The sequence below is a fragment of the Hippocampus zosterae genome, chromosome 10, assembly GCF_025434085.1.
Source record: "Hippocampus zosterae strain Florida chromosome 10, ASM2543408v3, whole genome shotgun sequence".
In the NCBI taxonomy this organism is placed as follows: domain Eukaryota; kingdom Metazoa; phylum Chordata; class Actinopteri; order Syngnathiformes; family Syngnathidae; genus Hippocampus; species Hippocampus zosterae.
In genome coordinates this window covers 22,651,347-22,670,992 of record NC_067460.1, presented here as the reverse complement: position 1 = coordinate 22,670,992, position 19,646 = coordinate 22,651,347, and the positions used below count along the sequence as shown (strand labels likewise).

The window sequence follows — 19,646 nt, the reverse complement described above, 5'->3', positions numbered from 1 at the left end:
AAAAAATCAACGAAGAAGAAAAAAATTCATTGTAATGACATGTCAGGAATAAAGTCGTCAATCAATCAATGGAAAAAAAAAACAAAACAAAACCAAAAACTGACATCAGGATTAAACAAAACTAAGCTAAATAAGTAAATAAATAAGGATAAACAAACATGAAGCCCACGTGAACAAAACAAAAAAACACATTCAACTAAGTCACAATGCCAACTCAGGAAATATAAAGCTAGTTGATTTGACCTAACTTAACTAAGCTAAAACTAAAACTAAAAATAAAAAAATAAAAAAGAGGCGAGTCAACTACCTGCTTATTGCCCGATTTATTGTCTGTATTGCTCATAGTAAAAGTTTTGCTGCTCTTCTCATACGCGCAGTAGTGCCTTGCCCATGTGCAGCCCAGTGGACCTAGGGCAACAAACAAGAAAATATTGTCATCTCAGTTGAAACTCATCTTTCATCAGGATTAAAAATAAATGGCAAGATACTGTTAGTTACTTTTTAAATACTTAACACCACTTTCCTATGAGCTGAGTTTTTAAAGGAGGATCGGTACCTTGACTTGGGAGTTTAATTCCTATTGTGACCCAGCTTGTCAGCATATTTCCTCATTTGTGTGCATTTTGGCTAAAACAATTTTTTTTTCCAAAACAAAGTCGAACAAAGTACGTGTTTCTTTACTGGGACATTTGACTGACACTTCCAAACTTGGATGACATCGTCACTCACGTTTCTCCTGTACATAGAGGAAGCCTTCCATGCTCCATCGGCCTGGAGCTTTGTAGTCCTGGTCGGCAGACCTGATCCTCCTCATCAGTTTCTCCACTTCCTGCTTGGTGCTCACAAAGTTGTTGCGCGTCTGCGTGGGGGAGGGATGGGGGGGGGGGTGAGAGTTTGTTTGCGCATCATCGTGAAAACATCAAGTCAATGTTCTATGTAGCCCCACGAGTGTCAACACGGATTGCTGATTAAAATTGTGGAATATGAAATAAGAAAGTAACCCCCCACCCCCCTCTCCCCAGCTTCGCCCCATTTTTTTATCCACCTCAGGGCGAAGGTGGCCATTTTGCCACTCGCTGAAAATGACATCTCAGTGCCAGTTGACAACAGGAGACAAAATGGCCGCCCCTTGACATGGCTAAAAACAGGTGGATTTGTCTGCTTAAGTAATGCTCCCCAGATGTGATTGAAATTGAATCCCTTGTTTAGACTACTGGGGGCACGTAGAAGACATCATTGTAAACCAAATTTTAGACCTGACCCCCCCACGTCCCTTTAATTAAAAATATCTATCACTAGTTAGCTCACTAGCTTGAAAACAAAAACATCTGTCTATCTATACATCTATCACTAGCTAGCTAGCTTGAAAACAAAAACATCCATCCATCTATCATCCATCACTAGCCAGATAGCTATCTTGAAAACAAAAACATCTACCACTCAATCAATCAATACATGCATCCATCGCTAGTTAGTTCGCCAGCTTGAAAACAAAAACGTCCATCCATCCATCCGTCAACCATCACTCGCTATCGAGCTGTCTTGAAAACAAACACATCTATCTTACATCGCTATCTATCCCTCTTACCAGCTATCTAAAAGTAAAATGTAAAAGAAATGAATAAATGCTCAAGTAAAAGAAGAAATCCCTGCAAAATCAACCACAAAAAAAAAAAAACACAAAAAAAATCGAGTGAGGAAGTCAAACTTTATTTGCCACGGCGGATTGCAGTGTGTCATGACGCGTAGCAGCGAGATGCTGATGCAGCCTTGCAGTGCTATCAGAGCCCTCAGCCTTGCGGGGCGTGAAGAGCAAGTGTAAAATGTCAGCGCGACGGCTGCTGCGTCAGGCCGATTTCCAGGGGGCCCTGGGGCTGCCACTGCTGTCGAACGCAGCCTGCTGTTCTTTCACTCTTAACCTTTCTTCTTATTTTATTTATCTATTTTTTTAATTAAGGGCAGTATATCATAGAGGAGACATGTTAGGGGAAATTGAGGGGCTTTTTTTTTTAATCGCTTGTTCATGGGATGGACAGATTACAACAGATTTCTGCTCAGAAATACAACAAAGTCCGAGTACATATTTGCCCACTTGGTGAAGTGCTGCTTCCATGAGTGAAAATTCCTCTGCTTTTTATGGTAATGCAAACAAATGTAGTTCTTGCAGTAGCACACCCTGCAGTCGAGCGGGTCTGGGGGTGTGAGCAGTGGCAAGGCTGCCCCCTCAATACTTAATTGCTTTGCAACGAAGTTCTGCCACCACCAGTGAAAATACAAATGATGCTTTTACTTCGTCTTTATGGAGGGTCTCTCCTTCTCTCTTTCGAAACAATTAGCAGAACTTTTATAAAGACACCAGAGAACTCCATTACATAATGACCTAAAAAAAATGCATTGTGTGTCTCTTTTAAAAAGCAGCAGCAGAGAAACCTGACGACCATACAGGGCACGGTGAGATGCGGGTCGGTGCTTACGTTCTGGAGGTTGAACTGGAGCTGTTGCTTGTACGGCTCAAATTCGTGAGCCAGTTCGTATCCCTCGTGGTAGAACGTAAACAAACCCTGCAGGAAGGCCAGGAGCTGTGAAGGAGCAGCGCTGAGGCATTAGCGCGCACAGACACACACAGACACAATCCCGTGTACTGTATCATACAAATAGGATAGAGAGGGCGCTCGAAAAAGTTAAAGAGGTGCACTTTCGTGTGACCCTCTCTCCAAACTCCTCCACAGTTGAGCAGCTGCTGGCGTTGTTGTTGTTGTTGTTATGCACAGACTATGTCAATTACAGCATCTTGTTGGGAAAAAAAAAAACATAACTCAGTGGTGTTATGCGCGGTACTCTAAATCTCCATCCATCCATTTTCTGAACCACTTAATCCTCACTAGGGTCGCGGGGGGTGCTGGAGCCTATCCCAGCCGTCTTCGGGCAGTAGGCGGGGGACACCCTGAACCGGTTGCCAGCCAATCGCAGGGCACACAGAGACGAACAACCATCCACGCTCACATTCATACCTAGGGACAATTTAGAGCGTCCAATCAGCCTACCATGCATGTTTTTGGAACGTGGGAGGAAACCGGAGCACCCGGAGAAAAGCCACGCAGGCCCGGGGAGAACATGCAAACTCCACACAGGGAGGCCGGAGCTGGAATCGAACCCGGTACCTCTGCACTGTGAAGGCGACGTGCTAACCACTGGACTACCGGGCCGCCTACTCTAAATCTGATATTGTTTATTTTAATACAGATGAATCAATCGATTGCGTTTGTTCAAAAAAAAATACACGGGAAGAGGACTTTGAAAAGATGATTGCGTGATAAATTGCGATTGCAATATTGAGGAAGGAAAGTTCAATTAGATTTCATTAGATTTTATTTTTTTAAATCATTCAGCCATTTCGTTGCGAGCTTGGTCACGGAATGGATTAAAGTCATAAATCAAGGCAGCGCTGTGTTTGTGTTATTTTTTTGTTATTCACTGAAAAACTCTCCCATTCAATTTTCTCCATTAAAAAGCATATCTGAGAATCACCGATTTTTTGTTGACCGTAATTTTTTTTCAAATGATGATTTTTCATCTTTTCACAGATTTTTTTTTTTTTAATTCATTATGTCTTTGCCACTGAAAAGCACGATGGATTTTGCCTCATGTTTGCCTGACGCTATGAAAATAAACTTCCCTTGCCTCATACAAGCAATGTGTTGGAAATAAGTTCCACTTACCGGCTCCACAAACTCAAACTTCTTCTTTTCTTGCACTTCCTGTATTTTGAAGACGTACTCGAGGGACGCGTCATAAAAGAGCTGCCTCTCCTTATCAATCTGTGCGTCGGCCTGCCAACCAGCAAAAGTGTCCAGTCAAAGAAAGGTGAACCCGAGCTTTATTCATCTTGAGATGACAGACAAAGCTGCATTAACTATAAAAAAAAAAAAAACAGGTTTGTTTGGGCTTTACCTCTTGAAGATAAGCTTCTTTCTTTTTGGACGACAGGTTGAGGTGCCTTTCAAGCGTGGAGTAATATTTCTCCGTCTCCTTATCAAATTTCTTCTTCCCGTCCTAAAATAAAAAGGAATAGATAAATAAAAGGAGAACCTCAGGACACCGGGTTTTAGGTCCTGGGAAAGTGTGATGCGGCTGCCACTAGGTGGAAGTCAAACCCCATTCACACTCCACATGCACATGACTGCAGAATTGAGAGTCATAAAAGCAGTAGAGGACACTTTCATGATACCTGTCGGTGGAATTATCAAGAGCAGTGGTTCATTTTTACACCACAGACCTCGTCTAAAATATATATCTATATATACACATATATATATTCCCCTCCAAGTACTGTACCACCATTATAACCAACACGAAAATACAGTACAGTAGTGTAGTAGGCCTGAGTGTTCCTCAAAAAAAAAATCCTGAAAGTATCATTTTTAAGCCGCTGTAACCTCACACACAGTTTGAACCCCAACACTGGAGATATTCAATACGACTTATTTTCAGGCAAATACCAGTACAAGTAGTCGATTCTCGAGCACGCACCGATACCAGTAACCGATACCGCTAATAATTTTGATACAAAACATTTCTATTAAATCAATGACAGATCATTTTATAGGAAGACCTTTAGTTCTGACAAAAGGCAGTCAATTTGTAGTCGAGAATCAAAGACCACAACAAAACGCAAACAATCTACTCTGAATTTAGGGATTCACTTGTCATAAATTAACCAAAGTGCAAAATAAGATTCCCCGAGTTTTGGATTTTCCATCCATCCATCCATTTTCCGAACCGCTTGATCCTCACTAGGGTCGCGGGGGGTACTGGAGCCTATCCCAGCCGTCTTCGGGCAGCAGGCGGGGGACACCCTGAATCAGTTGCCAACCAATCGCAGGGCACACAGAGACGAACAACCATCCACGCCCACACTCACACCTAGGGACAATTTAGAGCGTCCAATCAGCCTGCCATGCATGTTTTTGGAATGTGGGAGGAAACCGGAGCACCCGGAGAAAACCCACGTAGGCCCGGGGGAGAACATGCAAACTCCACACAGGGAGGCCGGAGCTGGAATCGAACCCGGTACCTCTGCACTGTGAAGCCGACGTGCTAACCACTGGACTACCAGGCCTCAAAATAAATTGAAATGCAAAATAATATCGATCGCACATTGCTAAATGTTGTTTGGTGAAATACAGAACGTGTAATTCTCTTGGTTTAATCTTCAACTGAGAGTAGCTATAAGAGCTAAGCTAACAGTGGGCCTCTTTTTGAAGAATAGTTCACTGCTTGTTGTGAAGTTGGCTTGAAAAAAAGATTTAAAAAAAACAACTTCTCAGGTGAGATGCGCACAGCATAGTTTTTAGTTGACCTTTTAGTGAACTCTAAGGTCTACTACATAAAAATCTTGATTACTGTACAGCGATTCGGGAGTTGGGAAAGAGTGAATGATTCCATCATTCCGAGGGGGCAGGAGGGTGGGGGCAGACTTACAGTAAACCCTCAACAGAAACATAAATTTAGCAGCAGATCTGCTTGGGGCTAAGAACTCCCCCCCCCCCCCCCCCACTATAAAGTGGCCGGATGACGTTTGCATTTTCCAAAAATGATCCCTAAGGATCTGACAAAATGTTCCTGAGAGAGGAGCAGGAAATGGACTTTTCATGACAGGCGGCCATCTTGCAAGCATGTAAGACCAACAAGACTCAACTTTTAACACCCCCCCCCCCCCAAATCGGCTCCAAATCAGAGGCTTCTATTCTATGAAGGCATGTGTGTTGTCTGACCTCTTGGGCTGAGCCACAGTAACAGAAAAAGGGAGGGGGAGTGGGCCCTGAGGAGGGGGGCATTGGAGGGGGGGGGGCTTGAAATCAGAGCCTGCTTGTTTGTTTTCATTCCCATGGCCCTGATGTTCACGGCAAGCCGACTGGACCCACACGAGCGTTCCGCCTGAGCGAGTTAAAACTCGCCACGAGACACGACGATGCAACAATTCCGCCACCAGATTGAGAGAAAGCGAGAGTGAGAACGAAAAAAAAAAAAAAAATCAATAGATAATTTTACATGGCTTCTTATTTCCATCACACCCGCTGTTCCTGGCGCACAATTGATTTTTGTCGGCAAAGGATGAAGGGGTGCTGTTGTCGAGAGAGACAAGCCACACAAACAGGTGTCGAACTAAATAAACACACTTAAGTATGATACGACGCTGACAGCAAATATATTTCCCCCAAGAACCGACCGTCTACTTTTTCTTCGAGTAAAAAAACAAAACAAAAAAAAAAACAACCAAAAAATAAACTGCCGGTGTTGGTTGACGTGACACTATTTTGGAAGCACGCGTGCAAGTGAAGCGAATTCCCTCAGGAGAGAGAAAACACACATACACACTCACTACGGGAGTCACAATAAATTAGGAGCTCGGGTTTTATCAGAGGACCCCCCCCCGTGGCCTAAGCGGAAGTCTGACCAGCACGAGCGAGCGGTGAACGGCTGCACGGCACATTCTGACAAGCCATCTCGCGCTGTGGGGACTGCGCAGTGAAAATGTGAGGAGGTGTCACCCTGCTTTGTTTGTTTACTACAAATACAAAGCACTTCATTACTTTACCTGAAAAAGCCTGTCAAGTGAATTCAGAGATTTGTTTCCCCAACATCATCTAACAAGTTTGATAAGAACTGCACACTGTTCTTTTGGGAAATGTTTTCACCATTTCAGTTGTCGACGTGAATATAGTAAGATACATTACAGCCCTTTTTAGCTGCGTGACTATGCTGGGAGAAGCAAAGGCGTTTGTACCTTTCATGCGTGTGGACGGCAATACAAACAAAAACAAAGTATATCAACACACTGTGTTGCATCCAGTTGCGCACAATACCGAGCAATTACAACAAATTACGCACACATTTTGGCATTGACAAAAAAAAAAACTAAACCGCAATCGCTTTGGATGGGAACATTAGCCCCTGCCAACATGGCGGCTATGTAGACACCTCACTTAGCTACAGCATTCTGGTGCATGTTAGCGCGTTTGGGAAAGTGCTCAAAGTATGCTTCCCTTGATTTTTTTTGGGGGGGGGGGGGGGCTAAAATAGCACCCAGTGTCACACTTTGGTGTCCAGCATGAGATGCCCCTCCTGCACCACGACATTTACTTTGAACTAGCTAATTACTTAGTTATACACTGAAATTGCCCATTTGTACCACTTAAAAGTTGATACAATACAATACATGCTGATTTATATAGCGCTTTCACAACAGTGGCAGCTGTAACAAAGCGCTTTACAAAACAGTTAACATAAAGCAAAATAATAAACACAACACATAACATAAAACACGGACAGTCATGCAGTTCTAACCACTTTTCCATCACAAGCTTTGTTGTTACACGTCGGCTACAAGCTAAGTTTCAAAGTCAACAAGAAGCTGATGATGTTGTTGTTGATCAAATCAAACAATCATGAGCTTGTAATGAGAAAAATTGTAAGTTGGGGCACTCTTAAGATTTGTGTTTTAACTGGAGGAGCATTTAAAATAAAAAAAATCCCCAGACATTTATCTGTACTTTGACTCGAGTACGGAGTCTCTTTCGCCACCTGTACCGACAGAGGTCTCGAAGAGTGCACCGGGTGGCTCTATGATTTGTCCCAGAAATAAGTATGGCACCTTGCGAGGCCTGCCGGATGGCAGAACAATACAGGTGGGGGGGTTGGGGGGGGGGGTAATCAGACGAAGGAATCCTGCCAAGCTTCAGACTGATGTCATTGTGTGTGTCACTGTGGAAGGTAAAAGGAGGAACAGAGAGTGGCAGTTCAAGCCCACCCGCGGACCAAAAATAAGGTGATAGCAGCTTCCTCTGTGGCCTGGTCGCAGGTCATCTGAAGCGGGGTCGCCTAGATTGAGTGCCGGCCAGGTGACAGACGGCATTCTGTCTCATCTTTTCTGGCGAACGGAATATTGTGCTTTACGACGATGTCAACACAGAAACAACCAAATTAAACATTCATCTCACTTATTTCATCAGAATAAAGAGTTTCTTTCCACCGTATTCCATTTGCTTTTCTTTGCGTGATCGGAAGTCAAATATGAGTTGGTTTCACCCAAGTCGCGGATTGGAGAACAGAAAACAAGGATTGGGTGAAAAGATACATATTTTATGAGCAGCAGTGACTTTTATGCCATTTACTTTTGTTTTATTGACAACCAAACATCTAAACAGGCCTTTTCTTTTATAAAATATCAACAGCAATGACAAAATGTGCTTTTGATGGCAAAATAATGTTTTTAAAAATCTCACCAGTCTAACAATTATACATTTGAGAAGCTTGACAAACTATTTGCACCCAATTTAGGAGTAATATTTAGTTGTATGTATGTACTGTATGCATGTATGCAAATGCTAGTGTATGCAAATGCTAATACACTTAGCAGTAATATCATGGGAATGTCATGTGATCATGAACGATAATACCGTGAAGTGGGGGATGTGCCAAGAGTGATAGTCCTTCCCTGAAGCCGATTTCAGAACGGATGCAGTAAATGTTCCCTCCACTCAAACTATAATATGAAATAGTCGGCAGCCTCGAGCAGGGACAGCGTTGCTGCTTTTACCTCTTGCGGCGCGCGTTTAACATTTACCTATTTGACACTGTGGCCTTGTTTATCATCAACACGGTTGCAGCGAGTTGTTATTGAAGTATCAGATGCGTTACGGTAGCGTTAAAAACCCCGCAGCGCAGCTGAGAAGGAATCTTTGACCCAGAGTGATCCCGGGTGCCCAAGAGTAATCAGCTGGCTGGGAAAAGAAGAGAAACAAAGCAGTTGTAAGCACTCGGCAACTAATGTACTCAACAAACGCAAGCGTACACACACACACACACTCTGCTCTACTGCACAACCTGGAAGATTTCCCCATCTGATGACTTTGTACTCCCTCATGAATAAATCGCATGCAGGAAGAGATGATTCCGATGCAGAGCGATGTTGGAATGCCTGTTGTGTGTTTGTTTGTATGCAAGATTTAGTGGGAGAAAAAAAAAATGCATTACCCAACCGTATTTTCACTAGACTATACGGACAAAAATTCTACAATCAGGAAATATCAGTAGAAGTGCAGAAGACCGCGAGGTATAGATCCGGCTTCTCCAATCCACAAGATGTAATTGATTTGAAAGAGCACCATTATAGCTGTGGTTCTAAAACGCAGGCCCCGGGATATCGAGGGTCTGCAAGCGGTAGTGATAAATAAATAAATGGTTATGTTGCATCATTACACGTGCATATCTACATATGGAAACCAAGAAAAGAGAAGATAAGATATCCTTTATTAGTCCCACACTGGGGAAATTTACAAAACAAACAAATTACGACTTCACGCCGTAGCTTTTGGCCAGTTAAAAGCACTGAAAGGATTATGACCTGTCACGTAAATCATTCTCGCATTACTTTTTTTCAAGAAAAAAAAAGCACAATGTTGCAGGATTATATTCTGATATTTGTAGAGCGCAAAGGTGTCGTATTCCAAAATAAAAGGGCATTGCATGACGATAGTTATATCTTGGAATATAACTTTCTACAACAAAAAAAAGATTTTTACTGTAACATTACATTTTTTCTGAAGTCCTCATGCCAGGGGTGTCCAAATTTTTGCGAAGGGGGCCAGATTTTATGTGGTAAAATGTCGGGGGGCCGACCTTGGCTGACATTCTTTACATTGAACAACAATATTGTTCAACAAATTTTAGTAAGCCAGTCTGTTTCACATTTCCATTTTAATTTCAACAATCTTAAGAATTTCTTTGCGATTGGCTGGCAACCGATTCAGGGTGTCCCCCGCCTACTGCCCGAAGACAGCTGGGATAGACTCCAGCACCGCCCGCGACCCGAGTGAGGATCAAGCGGCTCGGAAGATGAATGAAATGAATGAATGAATAAGAATTTCTTTTGGTTCATTTGAAACAGGTATATCACATGCAACTGCTTATTCACTTGACTTTTTCTTAAACAGAAGTCTCCTGAGTGCAAATTGATTGATTTGAAACATAAAATGTATCACCATGACTTTTCAATAGTCACAAAACCTTTGACTCGAACAACAGGGAAACGAACAAGCAATACACATATCCACAACTGCAAGGATCATTTGAAATATGACAGTCAATATAAACACGGAGTGATGTCTTGTTAACTCGTGAGTGATGCCCTCTAGTGTCTAAATGCTGTTACTCATTTAGTGAATGCTATTACTCATTTAGCCACTAGAGGGAAGCAGTACTCTATGAAACATCACTCACCAGTCTACGAGACCTCAGTCAATGCAACACGTGTTCCATTGCGCCCAACCTGCGGGCCAGACGGCACTGATTTTATGACAGGGGCCGAGGGCCGGATGAAATTCGACCGCGGGCCGGATTTGGCCCCCGGGCCGGACTTTGGACATGCCTGCCTAATGCCATTGAGGGTTTCGCGCTTCATTTTAGGATTATAAGCAGGAACATTTCTCTCCGTGAGCTCAATTTGTGACCCCTCCTACAGTGTACAGTGTATGCGTCATTAGCTGTGCAGGTGTACCGTACCTAATGTTGTGGCCAGTGAGTGAATCATGTTATGAATACTTAAGGGGTGAACATTCAAAAAATAAAAAAAATATGTATACAGTATACCTCGCTAACTTTGCCATTCTTAACAGGGGCTCTAATGAGCCACACGGCTATTGTCTTCTTGCCTCTCATTACCATGGCAACAGATGTCAGCAGAGAGAGGCCCAACGTTCACTGATGTGTACAGCAAACAAGGGAAAAACGGTCTCAATATCACGCACCGTAACATTTCAGCAGTAAAGCAAACATCTGTGCCTGACGAGGTGTCACCTGCACATTCAGTTGAAATGGCTTCTCCGGAACGGTGACAAGAAATAGGAGGAGGGGGCTCGGTATGAGGCAGCTCATGACTGGAAGCTAATTAGTAGCGAACGCGGATCACGCCATCAAACGGCAAGGGATTTATATCCAACCTTGTCTAAAATGCCGGCTATATTTAAGTTTTTAGCCTGCGTTTATGAATAATTGTGAGGGACTGTAGCCTCGCCCCCGAAATGTTCCGGGTTCGGACTCTTGCTAGTTCACTCATTTATTTTGGGAGTGTATAGTTTCAAAACTGTCATTTGTTCGTCGTGTCGTTTGTTTCAGATGTAATTCCACTGTCGACCACTAGATGGTCTCAACACTCTTGCATTATGCTGTGTGAATTTGAAAGACGAGCGAGACCGGCAATCTTGATTTTCCTGCCGGCAGAGAGGGATGGCTGTCGGTTTATTTTGGAATGTACATATTTTGGGATTATTAATGATGTGCAGTGTTTGGCGAGATTAGGAGTTAATTTTGCAAGTTTGGAAAAAAAAAAAGAACAAAACAAACGCATGCGCTGGGTACTACTCCGTGATTTTGTCAGTGCTTTGGCGTGTGGGTACATTTGTGAATCATAAACTAGGAATAGGCTGGCGTTTGCTATATTTGTTTAACAGTTCATAGTCGCGGTTGTGTCATATACAGTACATACAGTGCAATTATCACATTTCAAGATTAAATTGAAAAAAGGTAAATGTCACGTCCTCCAGAGATCCAAAATAGCCATGAACTATCTGCGGTGTGTGCGCTGACATGTTTTAATTAGCAGTGGTCACATCCCTCGTGTGTGCGTGTGTGTGTGTGTGTGCGTGCATTCATTCTTCACACTCAAGCCGATGATGGACCTCAACAGTAACCCTGCTGACGAAATCCCTCAACCGGAACATCATAATGTGATTATTTTTCTTTTTCTTAACCACAAGCTAAAAGGGTCACCCATGAATCTGAAGCTCCTCTGCTGATTCCAGGACGAAAGTTAAAAGTAGCACAGCAGCACCCCACCCCCATCAAAATAAAAAAAATAAAATAAAGTGCACATACACACACACACACATTTGGGAAGTTTAACTCTGATACATCTCAGTATGTGTGAAAAGGAAAAAACATGACAACATGAATGAAAGCACAAATACAATGACTTCGGTCTTTATGACAGTTCTTAAAATATATTTTTGTGTGGGAAGAAGACTAACAACAGGGGGTCGGGCTGTGTGGATGGATTAAATATTTCACGTACCAAATCCCCTTTTGATTAAATCGCGGTGGGTATTGGACGTAATTATCGAAAGTGAACATGGAGAAAACGAATAATGAGAAAATTAAAATGTTTAATTGTTACATTTTCGAAACCACTTGATATATTCACTAGGGCCTGACCGATTCATTATAAACCCTAACTCATTACTGCATAAGACAAGAATAATGACATCCAACCATAAATTTTTTTTTTCCCTCTTCTCACAAAATAACAAAATATCAAAACATTGTAAAATAATCCAATGGTCATCCTGCAAGTCATATGTTTTGTTGTTGTAAGCTTGAAGGGAACAAAAAAGACATTATTTATTCTCTTGATATTTTTTAATCAATCGGCCAATTAATAAATTACTGGAATTTTACTCAAATTAGTCTCCCCCCCCAAAAAAACATCAGTTCAGCCCCAATCTTTACGCTCTTCTTTTATTGCGTTGTCATAAAAATTGTGTTATTTACGAGTCTGGAACGGATTAATGGAATTCCAATTCATTTCAATGGGGAAAATGTATTTGACGTGCAAGTAAATTACATTCCAGTCTAATAGTTCACAAAACAAATTACATTTGTAATTTGAGGTATTAAGTGCATAGGATTTGCATAAAAGCAATTACAATAGTCACTTTTCCGTCATATATTCCTTTTAATGTGAATGTTCTCTGCTTAGTTGTAATTGTTATGTGGATGTGGATGTGGATTTCCCTGCAGTGGTGCATTTCATGCGCCGGCTCGCCGTGAGCGTCACGCATCAGCACCCGCCGAGGCGAAGCGTCCATTCGTGACCTCGAGGGATTACTCGCAGTGCCGCCAAATAAGGCGCTAACTGGAAGGGGGCCATGTGGGGGTTGGGCGGATGGTGGGAGGGGGCGGTCAGAAAGGCCGAGCGTGGCTGCGCATTCTCGGAATCGTGTAAAAGTCGCCACTCGTGTTGGCCGGCTTTTATCTCCCTCCAGTCCAAGCTAATGTTTGGCGATACGAGAGGAGAAAGCCATTAGGAGGAAGTGGGTGGAGTTCAGAGTGACGTGGGGAGCGGGCTTTTAAGGAGCTGCTCTATAAACATGTGCAATAATAACACTGAAAAGTGGAGGGGACAGAGAACCCATTGGATGGAAATTAATAGATATTATATATACAGTAGGCGGCCCGGTGGCCCAGTGGTTAGCACGTTGGCTTCACAGTGCACAGGTACCGGGTTCGATTCCAGCTCCGGCCTCCCCGTGTGGAGTTTGCATGTTCTCCCCGGGCCTGCGTGGGTTTTCTCCGGGTGCTCCGGTTTTCTCCCACATTCCAAAAACATGCGTGGCAGGCTGATTGAACACTCTAAATTGTCCCTAGGTGTGAGTGTGAGTGTGGATGGTTGTTTGTCTCTGTGTGCCCTGCGATTGGCTGGCAACCGATTCAGGGTGTCCCCCACCTACTGCCCGAAGACAGCTGGGATAGGCTCCAGCACCCCCCGCGACCCTAGTGAGGATCAAGCGGTACGGAAGATGAATGAATGAATGAATATATATACAGTATAATTATACTAATAATATTACAGGTTTCATGGAGGATAAGGAAGATATGCACTGACTGCTATCAACGCCAACTGTCGGCACATCAGTGTCGCTTTGCGTCATTAAAGTTAAGCGTTTTAAAAGTATTCTTTCAAACCTGGGTTACAGTTTCAAAGGAGAAGTAGGATTTCAAATAACGGTTTCAAGACAGTTTCAAAGTTTTCTGGTGCAGGCAATGCATTAAATAAAGCAGGCTACCTATCAAAGGAACGGACGGACTCACAAGGGCTAAGAAGACCACATAACCACGGCGACAGGGCTGAAGCGAGCTCAGAGACTCGGCAGGGCGTCGTGGGAACGAGCGCAAACACGACGCCGTGCTTTCATTTGACAGCGCCGGCATTAGCCGGGGAATGAAAGCCACGTTCCTGTGAAGCAACTCTACGCTTTTTACAAGTCATCAGCGGGGGCCCGCCGAGGATGCCCTGCAGCCAGCACTTTCGCCCCTATCAATCCTGTGTGTCCACTCGGGTGTGGAGCATGTAACCGGATTACAGTAATCTGATTAGAAAAAAATGGCTCATACTATAAATTAGATACTGTTGGGTTGGCACAATAAGATTAGCAAATTTTACGAGAAAAAAAAAATGCTGGTCAGCAGGATTGTGGAGAAGTATCTTTGAAAGAATGACAGTGACCATAAAAGGATTTTTACTGCAAATAGACATGAAATTAGAAGGACAGTAATCCCCCAAGATTATGGATCGAGCCCCCTAAAAATGTCCATCATTTCGTATAATAGTGTCAACTGCATTTATACGACAAATTACGATCCCCAAACACTTGATTTCAATTTTATATTTTGTCTTTGTATATATTGTAAACTGTTATCTTGAGAAAATGTTATATTTATAATAGAAAAAAATATGTAACCAAAGTGGCCAGCCTGAAATATGATTTGCTTCTGCATGTGCTATTCTGTTACCAATCTTTATGAGTGTTGATAGTTATCGTTTGAATTTGTGGAATGTACAAGTCTGGCGACAGGATAAACAATATCAAAAATAAATAAATGGAAGAAACAACACATCATTAGGCTGCGAGCAGAATTGCCCACCCAAAATTGTTTCTTTCTCCTTTTCCAAAAATCTTCAAATATGATGAAGGGAATTTTTTTTTAAGGAAATGATCTGCTAACATTTCCCCAGCAATATTAAAATTCATTTCACATACGTTCTTGTATGCATTATATAATCGGGACCAAACCCTGCCACAAAGAGCGAGCAGTTCAACGTCATTTACATTTGGACCCCGACTTCTATTACGGGATGCCTCATTTCATTGCCTTGCAAAACGACACTTGCGCGATTCATCGAGCAAAGATTCAATCTTCCGTCTGACTTGCGTCCCACACAGCATGATGTTCAGGAGGTTAGCTCTCCACAGTGGAACGGGTCGCTTACCTTGGCGGCGCCAATCTGCTCCTTGCGAAACCTTTCCAAGGGAGTGATCAAGACGTCGTCTGCGTTCTGAATCTGTGGTGCGGGGGGACGACAAAACAAAAGCAGACAAATGTCAAGCTGTGTTCTTCAAAGCGAGTCCTCAAGCTGAAAAGATCGCTAATTGAAAAGCTCGATGTAGCTGTCATTGCACCGCAGTGTTGCGCAAAGGCTACGCGGCGAGCGTGACATGAGCTCGTGCAGTGGAAATGATGCCAAGCACAACATTCAATTGTTATTTATTATCGATTATCGTGGTATGTGTAGGGTTTTAAAAGTTTGGGTTTTAAACCTGGGGTTGCGGTTTCAAGTTCGGTTCACGTTAGCGACGTGGTTTCAAAGTATAATTTTGTATTGAAGGTTTTAGACAAGGTTTAAGATTGCAAACCTGGTCAGGGTTACAATTTAGAGTTTCAAGCCCGAGCGAGACTTTCAAATGAGGTTTTCAAGCCTGGGGGTTAGGGTTCCAAATTGGGGATTTCAAACAATTATTTCAAATTAGGGTTTCAATCCAGGGTTAAGGCTTTTAAATTGATCTTTAAAAGCAGGGTCAAGAAATTCAAACTGGAGTTTAAGAGTGCCTTGGGGTTTCTAATCTGAGTTAGAGTTTCAAACAAGATCCTTGTGAGGGCTTTTTCATTCTTAATTTTTTGTCAATTTATATCTTGCTTGAAACTTGCAGGTTAGGATTTCCTTATGCCTTGCACATAATATGACCTTCTTCCACCTCTGGTTTGAAGAAATATGGCCCGGTGCTACGCCGATAATCCTGAGGTGCATTTCACATTCGGGAGTCCTTTTTGTCTCCCCCAAGCGCTATCGGGGCTCACCATCCGGAGTGTCTCGCAACTCGTTCGGCCCAGAAAACAGATAAGCTGGAGATGTATTGCCCCATTTATGGCCAATGTTCAATCCTTGGGTGGCCGCGCCGGGTGAAGGTGCCGTTAGCGTCTTGGAAAATTCAACGCAGGATAGGTTTTCGTCCATGTTGAGTCAATGACATCAGAGCAAGAGGACTGAGGTAATGGCGGGGGTGGGGGTGGGGGGGTGACAGGTCTGTTAGGTTGATGGAAGTGTGTTATTTCGCACGGTGAGAAAAGTAAAATAATTCGAGGCAATTCATGGGGGAGGTGGAGGTGGCAGTTTGTTTGGTTCGTTGGTGTTTCAAGATTCCACACCTTTTGACAAAAAAGAGAAGAATTGAATTATTATCATGCAAAAATGAATAAATAGTAGTAAAAAATAACGTTTTCAAGTCAGGGGTAGGGTTTCAAAGTATGATTTCGAGTTTTCAAAGCTGTTTCGTGTATGGGGTTCAAGTGTGATTTTTCAAAGTAAAAGAGCAAAATAATATAAATGACATCATTTTAAAAAGTCGTTTTCTTTTCATGGTAGCAAACAGCCTGGTGATTGGGGACCTGTGAGCCCCGGAACTCGATTCAGAGTTTTTATTTTGCATCATTAATCACAGCGCAATTTTAGCATGCCGAACATCTGTTGGGGCCTACATGGACGCTCTAAGAGGAGCTTTGGTCCTTGTCGATTGCCCCATTCTTTACTTTAATCACCACAAATGCAGTTTCAAATGGTGGCGGCGACACAAAGGGCTCCAAACGTCCTTGCCAGACCTTTTCCAGTATGTATAAACCATCCTATCATCTGCAGGCATCTGCCGGCTAACCACAGGACGCCTGTCAGATAGGTCATTCATATACATGCAAAATAGCAGCGGGCCCCGAGACGGACCCCTGGGGTATCCCTCCACGACCGTTCTTGGAAAATTGTACTCGTCCCCTGAGGTGCAAGGCAAAGCATGCAGAAAAAAATCTATTTGGATTTCAACACACGGTGGTGAACATTACGAGAGGACCTTTTTAGTCAGCGTGATCTCACAGGAAATCTTTTGTCCAACACAAATGAGCCTGAGCACAAATAGCAAATTCACGCCAATAATTCATGCTCCCTGAAAATGATTATAAAGTACATACTGTATATTGATTATTTCAACCATAAATAGACAACAAACTATGTGCCCGGACCTTGCTAACCGAAATTCAAACGTCCGCATACACTGTTGCATTCTGAAAATTACAAATGCGCTGGTGACACAGTACATGGCTTGAGAACGAGCACACCTACAGTATGCTATATTCTGGGGGCGTGTCTTGATCATCTGGAGCGTTTTGCTTCTTAAACATTAGAAAACTAGGATGCATGTTATTGGTCCTGCCTGACACAGGGAATAAGGAGACCACTGAATGATTCAGTCAAAGTAACATATATATATACACACACACACACACATATACATACATATATACATACTGCATATATATATACATATATATACATTTTCCGCTGCAGCGCTCATTAAAATGTGGCTTAGTTTTAAATGTGCAGGCGGCGAGGTTTCAGTGACAAATTGGCTGATGCAACAGCCTTTTTCCCCTTCACACTTGCAGGAATATTGGCCTAGCGCTCATTAGCGTAGCATGTGACGTATGCACTCCATTGGAGATAAGGTCAGCCCTTTCGTCACTTGTTTTCCTCGCCAGGGGTGACAGTTTCATTTCGGCATTGCCTGTGCACATGTATACACAAAAAAAAAGACGCAAGATGAGGGTCTTAAATCACAAAATCACGGCATAACCACGAGAGCGTTTGGCGCGACACTCCACCTGAGATCGTCGGAGGACGTTTGGCGGTCGTACTAACGGTGCCCGTTTGTAATCCCCCCTGCCACCTCCCCACCGAGTCGCGGTGTTATCTACGTGCACCGGGAGTAATCTGCCGGTGTGCTAATGTCATTTCCGACGCTTTATCTCCTCTGTGCTCGCTCGTCTAATTGAGCCTGCGGTGTGCGCCGTTGCGCTTTTCCAATGGAGACATCTAATAGCGCTCGCTTGTCCAATTCCACTTGAACAGACAGGACAGTTAAACACGTAGCTTGATAAGGGCCAGAGATTAACGCCTGCAATGTAAACGTGAAGGAAAGAATGTGTACTTCTCCTTCGCTTGTAATCAGTTGCCCATGCAACCTTAGAACATTTTCATTTTTAATACATCGCACACCGAAACGGATTGTTGTAAACAAGATATTTTTTTTGGCTTGTCAATATTCAGATTTCTTGGACGTAGTATTTTAAACGTTCTGCAAAGCGCTTTGTTATAGCTGCAGCATTTGTGAACGCGCTATATAAATAAAGCTGTATTGTATTGAATTCCCTTTAGCGTAGCTCCATCGAGGGGACGCGCAATACAACTGCGGCCACTATTGTTGCGCGGTGCGCCCTATATATGAAAACGGTTTTACAATAGGCTATCCATCGAAGGTGCGCCTTATAGTGCGGAAAATACGGTACTTGTATATTTTCCGTGGATATTTTTCAAAATGGCGGCCCGGTAGTCCAGTGGTTAGCACGTCGGCTTCACAGTGCAGAGGTACCGGGTTCGATTCCAGCTCCGGCCTCCCTGTGTGGAGTTTGCGTGTTCTCCCCCGGGCCTGCGTGGGTTTTCTCCGGGTGCTCCGGTTTCCTCCCACATTCCAAAAATATGCATGTCAGGCTGATTGAACACTCTAAATTGTCCCTAGGTGTGAGTGTGAGTGTGAATGGTTGTTCGTCTCTGTGTGCCCTGCGATTGGCTGGCAACCGATTCAGGGTGTCCCCCGCCTACTGCCCAGAGACAGCTGGGATAGGCTCCAGCACCCCCCGTGACCCTAGTGAGGATCAAGCGGTTAGGAAGATGAATGAATGAATGAATGAATGAATGAATATTTATCAAAATCATCTGTAATCCACTTTCCCTCTTGAAAGACGAGTTTGAAATATTGAAGTATTTGGATTTGACTTTAACACCGATTTGGTAGGCGGGATGTGACCGGCAGATATTTAGCATTTTAGGCAAAATCGGTGATTGGTTGTAAGGGCATTATATTCGCCAATCCACCAATGATGTCTTCTCGTAGCCGCAAAATAAGGCATTCCAGCAAACACAATCTCGTACACTATGGGGACGTTCGGTGCTGCCATATTTACGGTTTAACCTGCCGCAGATAGCAGGGACTTGACTGTACGTGCGTTTCATTGGGCAGCTCACCCGGAAGCAAACCGGATCATGCCTCAAACGTCACTCATTCAGTTCACAGCACAAAAACGCCCCAACTGAATCCATTTGTCTTTTTCAGTAAATCAACTGGGCATATTTACACCTGAACTAAAGTCAACCTTCACCAAGGCTCGCCCGCTAAGTCGGCATCGTTCCCGGATGCCCTCAGCAGCCGCTTCTCTCAAACGGATTAAATCCGCGATGCTCGAATGGACGCGACAGCGCTGAAGAATTTCATTACGGCGCAGGTGCGGTGGAATCGCAGCGCGCTCGGCTTCTGCCACTGAACGTGTTTTTCCTCAGACCACCAGCGGCTCATTAAACACTACAAAGTGTACAAAGGGAGCCCGCACTAAGTGTTACGTTGAGTCTTTCATTCGAGTGCTGTGTGCACAGA

General features: G+C 43.4%; 1 protein-coding gene across 5 annotated transcripts in view; it reads right to left on the bottom strand.

Moving 5' to 3' along the window:
* The window catches only part of LOC127608903 (rho GTPase-activating protein 42), a 57,176-nt gene that overhangs the window by 12,843 nt on the left and 24,687 nt on the right, over positions 1 to 19,646 (bottom strand). For all 5 annotated transcript variants that reach the window (XM_052078401.1, XM_052078397.1, XM_052078398.1 and 2 more), the window contains 6 exons: positions 15,107 to 15,178; positions 3,952 to 4,053; positions 3,720 to 3,830; positions 2,475 to 2,579; positions 730 to 859; positions 308 to 408 (listed from right to left, as the gene is read on the bottom strand). In XM_052078401.1, the coding sequence (XP_051934361.1) occupies positions 308 to 408; positions 730 to 859; positions 2,475 to 2,579; positions 3,720 to 3,830; positions 3,952 to 4,053; positions 15,107 to 15,178 (621 nt within the window). The remainder of the gene's footprint in view (positions 1 to 307; positions 409 to 729; positions 860 to 2,474; positions 2,580 to 3,719; positions 3,831 to 3,951; positions 4,054 to 15,106; positions 15,179 to 19,646) is intronic.